The 14,805-nt window shown below is 39.7% G+C and overlaps 1 protein-coding gene across 1 annotated transcript; it reads right to left on the bottom strand.

Moving 5' to 3' along the window:
* Positions 1–9,458: 9,458 nt before the first annotated feature.
* LOC122234148 lies at positions 9,459–14,135 on the bottom strand. Its single transcript, XM_042969505.1, has 3 exons — positions 12,222–14,135; positions 10,508–10,605; positions 9,459–9,638 (listed from the first exon to the last, which is right to left on the bottom strand). Exons 1-3 carry the CDS (start codon positions 14,029–14,031, stop codon positions 9,624–9,626), a joined length of 1,923 nt encoding a protein of 640 aa, XP_042825439.1. The 5' UTR covers positions 14,032–14,135; the 3' UTR covers positions 9,459–9,623.
* Between the last annotated feature and the right edge of the window lie 670 nt (positions 14,136–14,805).

The following is a 14,805-nucleotide window of genomic DNA, read 5'->3' as shown; positions in this document are numbered from 1 at the left end:
AAACTAAAAGTTTCCCAGACAAACAAAAATTAAAGGAGTTCATGACTACTAAAACAGCCCCATAAGAAATTTAAAGGGGTACTCCCTAAGGGTAGAAGAGACAAGAGAAAAAAAAAATGACCAAAAGCAGCAAAGATCAGAAGGACCAAAAAACACCACCAGAAACTCCCAACTCTACAGGCAACACAATGGCAATAAATTCATATCTTTCAGTACTCATTCTAAATGTCAATGGACTAAATGCTCCAATCAAAAGACATAGGGTATCAGAATGGATAAGAAAACAGTCTCCATCTATATGTTGCTTACAAGAGACCCATTTTAGACCTACAGACACCTTCAGAGTGAAAGTAAGGGGATAGAGAACCATCTATCATGCTAATGGTCACCAAAAGAAAGCTGGAGTAGCCAGACTTAGACAAACTGGATTTTAAAATACTGTAACAAAAGATGAAGAAGGGCATTATATCATAATTAAGGGGTCTATCCACCAAGATCTAACAATTGTTAACATTTATGTCCCCAACGTGTAGCACCCAAATATATAAATCAATTAATCACTAACATAAAGAAACTCATTGATAATAGTACCATAATAGTAGGGGACTTCAACACCCCACTTACAGTAATGGACAGATCATCTAAGCAGAAAATCAACAAGGAAACAATGGCTTTGAATGACACACTGGACTGGACAAACTTAATATATATTCAGAACATTTCATCCTAAAGCAGCAGAAATACACATTCTTCTCAAGTGCACACAGAACATTCTCCAGAATAGATCACATACTGAGACACAATCAGCCCTCAACAAGTACAAAAAGATCAAGATCATACCATACATATTTTCATAGCACAATGCTATGAAACTTAAAATCAACCACAAGAAAAAATTTGGAAAGACCACGAATACTTGGAGATTACAGAACATCCTACTAGGGGCACCTGCGTGGCTCAATTGGTTGAGCGTCTGACTTCAGCTCAGGTCACGATCTCATGATTCATGAATTCGATCCCTGCATCAGGCTCTGTGCTGACAGCTTAGAGCCTGGAGTCTGCCTCAGATTCTGTGTCTCCCTCTCTCTCTGCCCCTCCCATGCTCATACTCTCTCTCTCAAAAATGAATAAACATTAAAAACAATTTTTTAAAAAGAACACCCTACTAAAGAATGAATGGGTTAACCAGGCAATTAAAGAAGAAATTTAAAAATATATGGAAGCCAGTGAAAGTGATAACACGACAGCCCAAAACCTCTGGGATGCAGCAAAGGCAGTCCTAAGAGGGAAGTATATAGTAATCCAGGCCTTCCTAAAGAACGAAAAAAGGTATCAGATACACAACCTAACCTTACACCTTAAAGAGCTGGAAAAAGAACAGCAAAGCCCCAAACCAGCAGAAGACAGGAAAAAATAAGGTTAGAGCAGAAATCAATGATATTGAAATAAAAAAAAAACAATAGAACACATCAATGAAACCAGGATCTGGTTATTTGAAAGAATCAACAAAATTGATAAACCCCTAGCCAAATTTATCAAAAAGAAGAAGGAAAGGACCCAAATAAAATCAACAAGGAAAGAGGAGGGATCACAAACAACACTGCAGAAATACAAACCATAATAAGAGAATATTACAAACAATTATATGCCAACAAATTGGGAGATCTGGAAGAAATGGACAAATTCTTAGAAACATAAACTACCAAAAACTAAAACATAAATAAATAGGAAATGCGAAGAGACATATAACCAGTAAAGAAGTGGAATCAGTAATCAAAAATCTCCCAACAAACAAGAGTCTAGGACTGGCTGGCTCTCCAGGGGAATTCTACCAAACATTTAAAGAAGAGTTACACCCATTCTTTTGAAGCTGTTTCAAAAAATAGAAATGGAAAGAAAACTTCCAAAATCATTCTACAAGGCCAGTATTACCTTGATTCCAAAACCAGACAAAACCCCACTAAAGAGGATAACTATAGACCAATTTCCCCGATGAACATGGATGCAAAAATTCTCAAGATACTAGCCAACTGGATCCAACAATACATTAAAAGAATTATACACCACAGTCAAGAGGATTTATACCTAGGATGCAGAGCTGGTTCAATATCTGCAAATCAATCAATGTGATAAATCACTTAATAAAAGAAAGGATAAGAGCCACACGAGCCTCTCAATAGATGCTGAAAAAGCATTTGACAAAAGCATCCTTTCTTGATAAAAAACCTCAAGAAAAGTAGGGATAGGAGGATCATACATCAAGATCATAAAAGCCATATACAAAAGAGCCACCACTAATATCATCCTCAATGGGGAAAAACGGAGAGCTTTCCCCCTAAGGTCAGGAACACAACAAGGATGTCCACTGTCACCACTTCTATTCAACATAGTATTGGAAGTCTTAGCCTCAGCAATCAGACAACACAAAGAAATAAAAGGTATCCAAATCATCAAGGAAGAAGTCAAACTTTCACTCTTCGCAGACGACATGATATTCTATATGGAAAACCCAAAAGATTCCACCAAAACACTGCCATAACTGATCAATGAATTTAGCAAAGTCGCAGGATATAAAATCAATGCACAGAAATCAGTTGCATTCCTATACACCAATAATGAAACAGCAGAAAGAGAAATCAAGGCATCGATCCCATTTACAACTGCACCAAAAAACATAAAATACTTTAGAATAAACCTAACCAAAGAGGTGAAAATCTATACACTGAAAACTATGGAAAACTTATGAAATAAATTGAAGACGACACAAAAAATGGAAAAACATTCCATGCTCATGGATTGGAAGAATATTGTCAAAATGTCGACACTACTCAAAGCAATCTACATATTTAATGCAATCCCTATAAAAATAACACCAGCATTCTTCACAGAGCTAGAACAATCCTAAAATTTGTATGGAACCAGTAAAGATTCCAAATAGCCAAAGCAATCCTGAAAAAGAAAACCAAAGCTGGAAGCATCACAATCTGGGACTTCAAGACGTATTACAAAGCTATAATCATCTTAGGGGTGCCTTGGTGGCTCAGTTGGTTGAGCATCCAACTTCAGCTCAGGTCATGATCTCACAATTTGTGAGTTTGAGCCCCATTTCAGACTCTGTGTTGACAGCTTGGTGCCTGGAGTCTGCTTCAGATTCTGTGTGTGTGTGTGTGTGTGTGTGTGTGTGTGTGTGTGTGTGTCTTTGCCCATACCTCACTAGTACTCTGTCTCTCTCTCAAAAATAAATAAAAACATTAAAAAAAAATTTTAAGCTGTAATCATTAAGACAGTATGGTACTGGCACAAAAACAGACAGATCAATAGAACAGAACAGAGAACCCAGAAATGGACCCACAAACATATGGCCAACTAATCTTTGACAAAGCAGCAAAGAATATCCAGTGGAATAAAGACAATCTCTTCAGCAAATGGTGCTGGGAAAACTCGACAGCAACATGCAGGAAAATGAACCTGGACCACTTTCTTACACCATACACAAATATAAACTCAAAATGGATGAAAGACATAAACATAAGACAGGAAGCCATCACAATCCTAGAGAGAAAGCAGGCAAAAACCTCTTTAATCTCGGCTGCAGCATCTTCTTACTCAACACGTCTCTGGAGGCAAGAGAAACAGAGGTAAAAATGAACTATTAGGACCTCATCAAAATAAAAAGTTTCTGCACAGCAAAGGAATCATCAAAACTAAGGGGCAACCGGTGGAATGAGAGAAGATATTTGCAAATGACATTTCAGACAAAGGGTTAGTATCCAAAATCTATAGAGAACTTATCAAACTCAATACCCAATAAAACAAATAGTCCAGTGAAGAAATGGGCAAAAGACATGAATAGACACTTTTCCAAAGAAGACATCCAGATGGCTAACAGACACATGAAAAAATGTGCAACATCACTCATCATCACGGAAATAAAAATCAAAACCACGATGAGATACCACCTCACACCTGTCAGAATGGCTAACCTTAACAACTCAGGCAACAACAGATGTTGGTAAGGATGTGGAGAAAGAGGATCTCTTTTGCACTGCTGGTGGGAATGCAAACTGGTGCAGCCACTCTGGAAAACAGTATGGAGTTTCCTCAAAAAACTAAAAATAGAACTACCCTACGACCCAGCAATTGCACTACTAGATATTTATCCAAAGATATAGGAGTGCTGTTTCAAAGGAGCACATGTACCCCAATGTTTATACCAGTGCTATCAACAATAGCCAAAGTATGGAAAGAGCCCAAATGTCCATCAACAGATGAATGGATAAAGAAGACATGGCACATATATACAATGGAGTATTACTCACCAATCACAAAGAAGGAAATCTTGCCATTTGCAACAACATGGATGGAACTAGAAGATACTATGCTAAGCAAAATTAGCCAGTCAGAGAAAGACAAATATCATAGGACTTCATTCATATGTAGAATTTAAGATACAAAACAGATGAACATAAGAGAAGGGAAGAAAAAAATAATATAAAAACAGGGAGGGGGACAAAACATAAGAAACTCTTGAACAGAGAACAAACACTCAAGGGGGTTTGAGTGGGAAGATAAGCTAAATGGGCAAGGAGCACTGAGGAAGGTACTTGTTGGGATGAGCACTGGGTGTTATATGTAGGTGATGTATCATGGGATTCTACTCTTGAAATCATTATTGCACTGTATGCTAACTAACTTGGATGTAAATTAAAAAAATACATAAATTAAAAATTGAAAAAAGAAAATATAGGAGGGGCACCTGGGTGGCTCAGTTGGTTAAGCATCCAACTTCTGTCCAAGTCATGAACTCATGGTTCTTGAGTTTGAGCCCCACATTGGGCTCTGCACTGACAGTGTGGAACCTGGAGCCTGCTTTGGATTTTGTGTCTCCCTCTCTCTCTGCCCCTCCCCCACTTGAGCACACTCTCACACTCTCTCAAAAATAATAAATGAACATTAAAAAAGAAAAGAAAACATAGGAAAATGGGGCACCTGGGTGGCTCAGTCAGTTAAGCACCTGACTCTTGATTTTACCTCAGGTCATGATCTCATAGTTCATGAGACTGAGCTCCAGGTTGGGCTCTGTGCTGACAGCATGGAGCCTGCTTGGGGTTCTCTCTCTCCCTCTCTCTAAATAAACAAACAAACAAACATTAAATGAAAACAAGAAAATATAGGAAGAATCTTCTTGACATTAGCCTTCACACTGATTTCTTGGATATGACACCTACTACAAGCAAGTAAGAAAGCTTTTGCATAGCAAAAGAACAATCAACAAAATGAAAATGCAACCTATGGACCGGGAGAAAATATTTACAAGCCACATATCTGATATAGGGCTAATATGCAAAATATATAAAGAACTCCTACAACTCAATAGCAAGAAAACAAGCTGATTTTAAAAAATAGACAAAGAAATTAAATAGACATTTCTCCAAAGAAGAATAACCATCAAGTACACAAAAACATCACTGATCAGGGATAGGATATGCAAATCAAAAGCACAGTAAGGTATCACCTCATACTTCTTAGGATAGCTATCATCAAAGAAAAAAGATAAATATTGGTGAGGATATGGAGAAAAGAGAACCCTTGTACACTCTTGGTGGCAATGTAAATGGGTGAGACTGCTGCCAAAAACCATATAGGAACTACTGTTCCTATGTGATGCAGTGATCCCATTTCTAAGTATATATCCAAAGATAGTAGATTCAGGATCTTGAAGAGGTACTACACTCCCATGTTTCTTGCAGCATTACTCACAATAGCCAAGACATATGGACAACAAAAATGTCCATCAACAGATAAATGGGTAAATCCAACGTAGTATCATTCAGCCATAAAAAAAAAAAAGAGGAAAATCCTACAATTTATGACAACATCGATGAAACAGGAGGACTTTATGCTCACTGAAATAAGCCAGACACTGAAGACAAATACTACATGATGACAAAATACCACTTACAGGATGAATCTAAAATAGTCAAACCCATAGAAACAAGAGGGTAGAATGGTGGTTCCCAGGGGCTTGAGTGAGAGACAAAAGGAAGATATTAAAGAGTAAAGGTTTAGTTATATAAGATGAATAAGTCCTAGAAATTGACTTCATAGCACAGAACGAATACTTAACAATACTATATAATTAAAATTTTACAAAGGAAGATATTATGTTTTTTTTAATGTTTATTTATTTTTGAGACAGAGACAGAGCATAAGCAGGGAAGGGGCAGAGAGAGAGGGAGACACAGAATCCAAAGCAAGCTCCAGGCTCTGAGCTGTCAACACAGAGCCCAACGCAGGGCTCAAACTCACGGACCACGATATCATGACCTGAGCTGAATTCAGATGCTTAACCAAGCCAGCCAGGTGCCCCTAGATCTTACGTTTTTAACATACTATGTATGTATATGTATATTTAAAGAAAATAGGAAACTTTTGAAGATTTGTGGCATAGATTATGGGGAGTATTTTATATTTTCATGGGTGTATACCTATCTCCAAACTCATCAAATTATATACCAATGTAGAGCTTTTTGTATACCAATCATACCTCAATAAAATGGCTTAATAATAAAATCTAGGGAAACAGCCTGAGTTGGTAGTCACTGCTTGAGCAGTATCTTGAAAGAATTGCCTATACAGTTGACCCTTGAACAGCATGGGTTTGAATTTTGTGGGTCCACTTATACAGATTTTTTTTCAATAAATACAGTACTGAAAATGTGTTTTCTCTTCCCTGACTTTCTTAACACTTAAGCTTGTCTTACTGTAATAAAGTATATAATACATACAACATAAAATATGTCAATTATGTTATCTGTTAAGGTTTCCAATCAACAGTAGGCTATTAGTAGTTAAGTTCTGGAGGAGTTAAATTATACTCAATTTTCAACTGCAAAGAGGGTTGGCACCCCAACCTCTGTGTTGTTCAAAGGTCAATGGTATTTGCTGTTTTTACATACTTTTCTTTTTTCCTTACCCATTGTGGTCTTGGATGTACCTCTTAGATTATTCCACTTGGACTTCCATAACAAAATACCAAGGAATGGGTGGCCTAAACAACAGAGATTTATCTTCTCACAGTTCTGGAAGCTATAAGTTCCACATAAAGTGCCAGCAGATTGATTTCTGGTAAGAGGACTCTTTCTGGCTTGTAAACAGCCACCTTCCGAGCCTTCACTTGGCCTTTCCTCTATGCCCTCATGGGGAGAGCACTCTGTTATGTCTTGCTCTTTTATAAGAACAGTTCTACTAGATCAGGTACCCAGTCTTATGGTCTCTTTTAACTTTAATCTCTCCCTTAAAGATCCTATTCTCCAAATGTAGTCACACTGGGTGTTAGGACTTCAACATATGAAGCTTGGTATACAATTCAGTACAAAATATCCCTAGCAGTGCTCTTGCTAGGACCATCAGCGTTGCCATGGTTATCAAATCTAACAAATCCTTTCTCTCTCTCTTTTTTTTTTTTTAGCATTTGACCCTGTTGACCACTTTTTCATGAAAGATCCTTAGCAACAGATTTCATGACATTTTCCAGATGCTCTATCTCATTGGCTGCTCTTGCTTCCTCTCCCATGTAACTCTTGGCCTCAGTCCTTTAAGTATCACTATTTCTCATAGTTGTGACTTAGACCTTCTCTTCACTCTTCTGTGTTCTCATTGACTTTTATGACCTTAAAGTATCAATACTCTGATGATGACAGCCCTGAATACTCTCCTGAGCCCTAGACTTTTTCACTTAGAATCCTGTGGGCATTCCACCATTCTATCCTGTTCTCAAGCAGGATACCCATCAGCATTTTTTTCATTCTAAAAATGGTGCCACGAACCACCTCAGTTCTGAGTCAGAAGCCTAGCCTGATCCCTCTCAGAAGCCCTCAGCTGCTCCTCCTGCGTGCTTCTCAATACCCAAAGCACGTATCACACTCTAAGGTGACTATTTCCTTGCCTGACTGCCCACTATCTGGAAACTTCCTGATGGCACAGACCACGTTCCCTGTTGTATCCTCAGCCTCCAACACTGAACGACAAATTGGTGTTCAATTTTATTGAATTGGTAGATTCTCCAGCTGGAACATGATTTGTAAGTACCAGTTGTGCCACTTGTATCCATCCACTCAACCACCCCAGTACCAACCCCACCCATGCTGTTAGAAGGTGGAGGAGGGACAGTAAATTAGCCCCCAAAGCTGAGAAAGTACTTTGAAACCAAAAAACAAAGCAAGCAACACCATACTGTTTACAGAGTTTTACTTAGGGTGACTAACTGACAGGGGATCAAGTAAGGAAGGATCCAGGGAGCTACACAACTACTCTCCACAAAGTCCAGACCTCAGTCCACAGATTTTATAGTGTGAGGGGATGTACAGAGGGCACTGTAGTGAGGTCAAAGGCTCTAACATGTAGCAGACCTCATGATACAATCTGTGTGCTGGGGGGAGGGGTATAGAAAACTGTTATCTGTACTAGTTACCTAAAAAAATTAACTTCTTAATGGGGATATGCCCCAGAGGATATAGCAATTATCAGTGGCACAAAACATGTATGCCATGGTTCTAAGGTGCAACAAGTATGCCTGTTATTATACTTCATGTATAATACCATGAGATAACAGCACATTGGGTATACAAGCAGATAACCTTATCCAGCCGTGAGTGGGTACACAGGCCAGAGCTGGAGTTAAAGCAGTCCTGAGCTGGAAATTATGCAAACACATATCTTTACATAAAACTGCCCTTGGAAAACTACCTTTTGCTTGCCTCCACTATGATATCTACAGAAGTATTAGGTTAGTATAAGGAATTACAAATACAGGAAGTACATGTTCATAGAGCTTACCTTAGAGACAACACTGGATGGTACCATCCATGTATCCTCATATATGCCTATCTGGAGGCATTCTTGGTCACACATCAGTAAAATCCCACATCTGCAACACCATAGATGCTACCATGCCTTATTCTTTCAAAAGTTGGGAATATTCAGCCACATATATATCTTTTTTGATACCTACTCATATTTAACTTGCACCATTTATTGACAGAATATTGATTATAAGTTGACCAGATAGGTCCTATATTTTAAAAGCATTAAAAAAAATCATTTCCCTAAAGTTTCCTTTGTTTCAAGGAATACACTGGACATAACTACAGAACACACTACTCAAACCACACCTGGATATACACATCAGTGGACCTACTATATGCCCATTCTCCATTTATACAAAATGAATAAGGTATGGTCTCTATCCTCCGGTAGTTCCTATTTATGGGGAATCTTTTATCTATTTATTCTGTCCTCAGCTCTACCATACTTTTCCCCATATTTAAAAGTCCCTAGAGAGTATAAGACAGTAATATACATGGCAGGAATATTCCTGAATAACTCAACTCTATTGTTGGTGTTACTGATAATATGGCCATTTTTGGAGGAGAAGAAAATGTTGAGAATCACACACATAAGCAATTCAATTTATTTGCTATTTTATACCTTTTAATTCTGAAGGCTTTACAATATCACATTTTCTTGCTTCTAGTTATAATAGCTTTATTAGTTCAAATCAAGGGATAATCAGGTTCTAAACTGTCGTGGTGATGTAATTAGCTCTTCTATGTAGCTGGAACTCAGAAATTTCTTTCCTATGAAATAAAAATGACATAATACATTGTCTTAAATCGGTTGTATAACAGACTCAAGATATAGTGAGAGTCATTGCTAAGGTCTTAAGAGTCCATTTTAAGGATAAAGTCATGACATTTTTGCTTTTATCAGTCTTTACTTGATGACCACTGCAAGGCAGGAACAGCCAAGTCGAAGGGCCAATAACCTCTTGCTCCCCAACACCCCAGGGGTTGGGGGTTGAAGGTGTGGCAGGGATACTCAATGCAAGACTCAGTGTAAAGAGAAGCCTGTCATGCTCCTAGCCCCTTAAGGGAGAACCTGAACTTCCCAGTACCTAACTCTACCAGCTCTAAACTGGGACACTTTGAGTGAAACTACCAAGATAACTTACAAAATCCCATATAATCCAAATAAACTACCATTAACAGTACTGGGAATTAAATGTGGAAAACTGACATAATAATGACATTCCACAGGGGCACCTGGGTCAGTTAAGTGTCTGGCTCTTGATTTCAGCTCAGATCATGATCAATTGTTCCTGAGATCAAGCCCCACATCGGGCTCTGTGATGATGGTGCAAAGCCTATGTAGGATTCTCTCTGTCCCTCTCTCTCTGCCCCTCCTCTGCTCATGCTCTCTCTCAAATAAAAATTAATCATTCAAAAAAAAAAAAAAAAAGACATTGCACAGATTTGAAAGGCTTTGGCTCCAAACTACGTGTAAGTAAGGATCTATAGATACAGGTCTATTACCCAGTTAGAATGCTGCCATTTTTCACTGCCCACAAGCTGTGTTACTTTTAGAGGTTAGAATACACACTGAGTATGACACCCCAAACAAAGCCCTATCAATGAGACATCAAAACAGACACAATATAGATACCAACCTCTGTGCCTGCTGGCTGTTTCCTCAACTTTACAGCATCTGCATCAAATCTGTTTGAAACTTTGTAAGGTACTTTGGTTTTCCTTCTCTCACAGTTACCTGAGGGAAAAAATGATTCATACCATAACCCAAATTGCTTAAAAGCCAATGGAAAAAACAAATCAAAAGCACATCTTTCAAGAAAAATCTATTGTTCAAGATACTATCCTAGATCATTCTACATCCTTTGCCAGAAAAAATAAATCATTTGGCAAAAACAATAGTAAACATAATTTAGAGAATTCAGTTTGAAAATTACCATCTTGAATGCATATCCAAAAGTAAATTAAAGCTATCTTCTTCAGGGACACCTGGCTGGCTCAGTTGGTAAGCATTCGACTTCAGCTCAGGTTACATCTTGCAGTTCATGATTTCGAGCCCCATGTTGGGCTGTGTGCTGACAGCTCAGTGCCTGGAGCCTGCTTCAGATTCTGTGTCTCCCTCTCTCTCTACCCCTCCCCTACTCATATTCTCTTTCTCTCTCAAATATAAACATTAAAAAAAAGTTGTCTTCTTCACAGGGCTGTGATAAGATGGAAAAAATGAATTCCTACACACTGAGGAGAGGCAAATGAGACCTTAAGAAGACTAAGGGCAAGATGGCCAGTGTTCTGGTTTAGGAGCTAAGACTGGAACTTAATTAAATTTTCTGGGGGCCCTTATGCATCCCATTCTACCTTACCTGCTTCATTTCATTTTTGCACCCCACATATAATCATCCCAGGCTCTACTTTGGTCCTCGCACTCATATGAGCCCCCTCCCTAAACATACGGTGGACCAAATCCCACCTTCAACCAGGTGTGCATGACCTGCTGGTCCAGTCCTCCCACCAACAACCACACAGTAAAGCAAAATAACTTCCCTTCCCAAGTTTACTTTTCCACAGATGTTACCACTTTCACTAGTACTCAAGTTGGAACCCCAGATCTTAGATATATATGTTTTACTACCATGGGTGTTAAGACCCTCCTCACTTTATATCCAATGTTTACTTAAACTGACTTTATACAGGGGTTTCAGCCATATAGGCAGAGTTCAAATTCCTCCTACACTGTGCTGCCAGCTGAAGATTCCTAGAGCATACTTCTTCCTGTCCTTTATTCAATTTGCTTTGGCACCTCCTTATTGCCTAGAGGAAAAACATCTAGAAAGGGAAATATCTACTACTTTAGCCCATTCTGCTTAGACCTACCTTCTAAACTCATCACAGGTCTCCCCTCTGGCTGGCTGGTCTCACGCTCAATCCCTGGAACACACTTGACCTGCCCTGGCTGCCCATTTGATAAGCTCATGCTGCTGTCTCCATTCCCACTTCAAACCACAGTCCCCAAATTTGTATCACAATTCACTGCCTCCACTGGACTGCCCATTCTCAGCAACCACCTACCTCAATGTCCATCTCTCCTTTGCTCTCTCAACCCCACTGTCCTTTAAGACCAACCAGCTCTCCATCATCTGCTACAGCTCTTTATTTCAAATTACATTACAATTTCCTGGAATGCAGGACCTCAGACTTGGGATCTCTGCCAATCCTGCACACATGGGCATCTATAATTGTTTAAGAACATACTTTCAAAATGGAGAAATACTATTGATGTACGGCTGCCTTTGCCTCCAGGATGCAGTATGGAAACACCACAGACAACCAAATAGGATCAGCCCATTAGTCACTTACATTCCCATGACTTGTGAGAGGCTGTCTTAGACTCCAGTCCCTTCTGCATGGCCATCATACGTTCCCTTTGGATCCTGCCATCCTGTCCTGTCACCTCATACACCATAGGGATGCTCTCATATTCAACATGCTTTAACCTGTCCTTATTTCTGGTGGGCCAGACGATAAGTTGAGGAGAGAGAGACCACTCAGGTGGCATCCTGATTATCCTGCTGGCCTTGCAAAAAATCCTTCCTTTCAAGGAATTCACAGGGTCTGGTGGACTAACCTCTTCAAAGAGGCATTCCACCACATACATTTCATCTTCAACTTCCTCTTCCAATTCACAGTCTTCTAAATCCTCGGGAAGTACAGTGTTCAAGGTAGCATTTTTCTTCAATAAATATACTCTGTTACCACTTGAGGAGTTGTTCAGGGTTTTCTGCTTCCTGTCTTTCACAGTCTTTTTAATCTTGGCACACTTTTTGAAGTTCTCATGATACTCTTCCTCAATCTCATCATTCATGGTTACTTCTTCTTCATCTGTGTTCAATTTCCTATTCCTGATTGACTTTCTCTGTGATCCTTTAGTTCTGCAGTCTGGTGATGACTCTTCATCTTTGTAAGGCATTTGCTCAGGGGATTTCTCCAACTCTGCATCCTGCAACCAGATCATATCACACTGAATCCCTTCATCCATCCCTTTGCTGTACATCTGGGCCAACCTAGCAGGGCTAGGGACATACTTTGGGTAGCTGTCCCTCTCCACCACTTCATCCGATTTCCCACACCTGACTGACTTTTCTTGTGTTGCCTTTCTGCTTTCTGGTGAAGACTTGGGAGATTTATTGTGCTCTTCATCTTGCCATTGGCTCGTATCACACTGAATGCCTCCATCAGCCTGGTTGAACTGGGCCAGCAAGATAGGGGGAGGAACATAATTCTCAGGGGAGCTGTTGCTCTGTATCATGTCAACTTCATCCACATTCACAGGGAAGCCATGGCCCCCACTACCATTGTCAGGCATGCTTTCCCCAATGCTAAGGGGACTCTGGGATTTGGACTGTAGGCTCAGGTCCTCAATGGCTTTATTGCTGGAACAGAGTGACCTTTCCTGCTGGAGCTTGTAGCCATCTCCAGAAGATGGGCACAGATTTGAGTTCAGGGTATTCTGGATTCTATCTCTGTCTTTTGCTTCATCTGGAGATTGGGGAGCGGTTGCATAGTTTTTTTCTTTACCCAAGTTCATATTCATGGTGGAGCCCAACTTTACCACATCATCATGTCTTACATCATGACACTGCTCCAACCAGACAGTGCTTTCTTCATCTTTACATGTAATGCCCTCTGTACCCTCATGAGGGAAAGTTCTACTTTCCCAAGAACTCTGTGAAATCCTATTGTGCTGCGCCATCTTCTCTGGCATGGCTTTACCATAAGCTAGGTCATACAAACGCATAGTTTCCTTCAAAGTCTTCCAGAACTGTGTTACAGGGGATCCTTTGCTCTGTTCTAGCCTCATTTTCTCTTTCTCACATGCGTAGCTTCCATGAGGTGATGTCCTATGCAGGCGGTTATTAGAAGGGCTCTTACCATGTAGCTCCCTCTTCTGGGCAACAGAAGACAAAACGCCATCTCTTTCTTCAGGAATGTCGTCCATTTCTATGTCAATATTAGAAGTAGGGATAATGGTCACCATATCACCTTCTGAGTGGGTGTCTTGTTTCTGAGTCATGTTCTCAGCCTGCTGAGGTTCAGTCTGAGTCTCTCTCGTTTTCATTTTCTTTCCATAGCCACTAGAGTGCTGGAACTGTGCCGTGCTATAAAACATAGGTCGTCGGTTAAGTGTAATGGGCAATGGTGACTGAGGAACAAGGAAGCCAGGATACTCACTGAGTACCACTGAATATGGAAAATACAGACTTCCATTTCTGAAACCTGGAAAGAGAATACAGTAGTCAGTGACTCTGTCTCCTGCAGCCGGTCCCAACATTCAGCCAGTATGTAGCCATGTGGCCACACCAATGATTAAAATATGGCTTCTTCCATGTCTTTTGGCAGCTAATGGCCCCACTTTCTCCCTGAATATCCTCAGGATTTTACAAGTGAAAGGGCAATGACCAGAACAGTGAGGCCTCCAGCACCCTCCTTCGCTACAATGGTGAGCATCTGATCTGACTGGTTGGTTGCCAGGCCATCAGATAGTGTATCATAAATCACCCCTACTTAGAGCAGCTCTTTTTCAAAGAGACCAAGCACCCACTAAGCATAATTCAGCATAGTCACTGCTGAAGAAAGAATATAATTCACTTCAGGTCTTACAGGGTAAAGAACAAAAGTCCTTTGTATGTATGAGCATTTCTAAACCTATTTATTCAGCACTATTCCCTCACAGACACATCTTTCCCCATTTTCCGTTCTACAGAAGTAAGCAGTGCAATGGTGCCAATAATGCCAGACACAATTTCTCTTGTATAAATTCATTTTGGGAAAGGTATATACAATTGACAAATGAAGTTAAGATATAACCTCTAAAAAAAAAACTTCTAAATATATAAAAGCAATAGTTCTATTCAGATCAGCATTCACAAGGCAATTTATTCAA

This window comes from Panthera tigris, chromosome A2, assembly GCF_018350195.1.
Source record: "Panthera tigris isolate Pti1 chromosome A2, P.tigris_Pti1_mat1.1, whole genome shotgun sequence".
In the NCBI taxonomy this organism is placed as follows: domain Eukaryota; kingdom Metazoa; phylum Chordata; class Mammalia; order Carnivora; family Felidae; genus Panthera; species Panthera tigris.
This window is presented reverse-complemented; position numbering and strand designations above follow the sequence as displayed.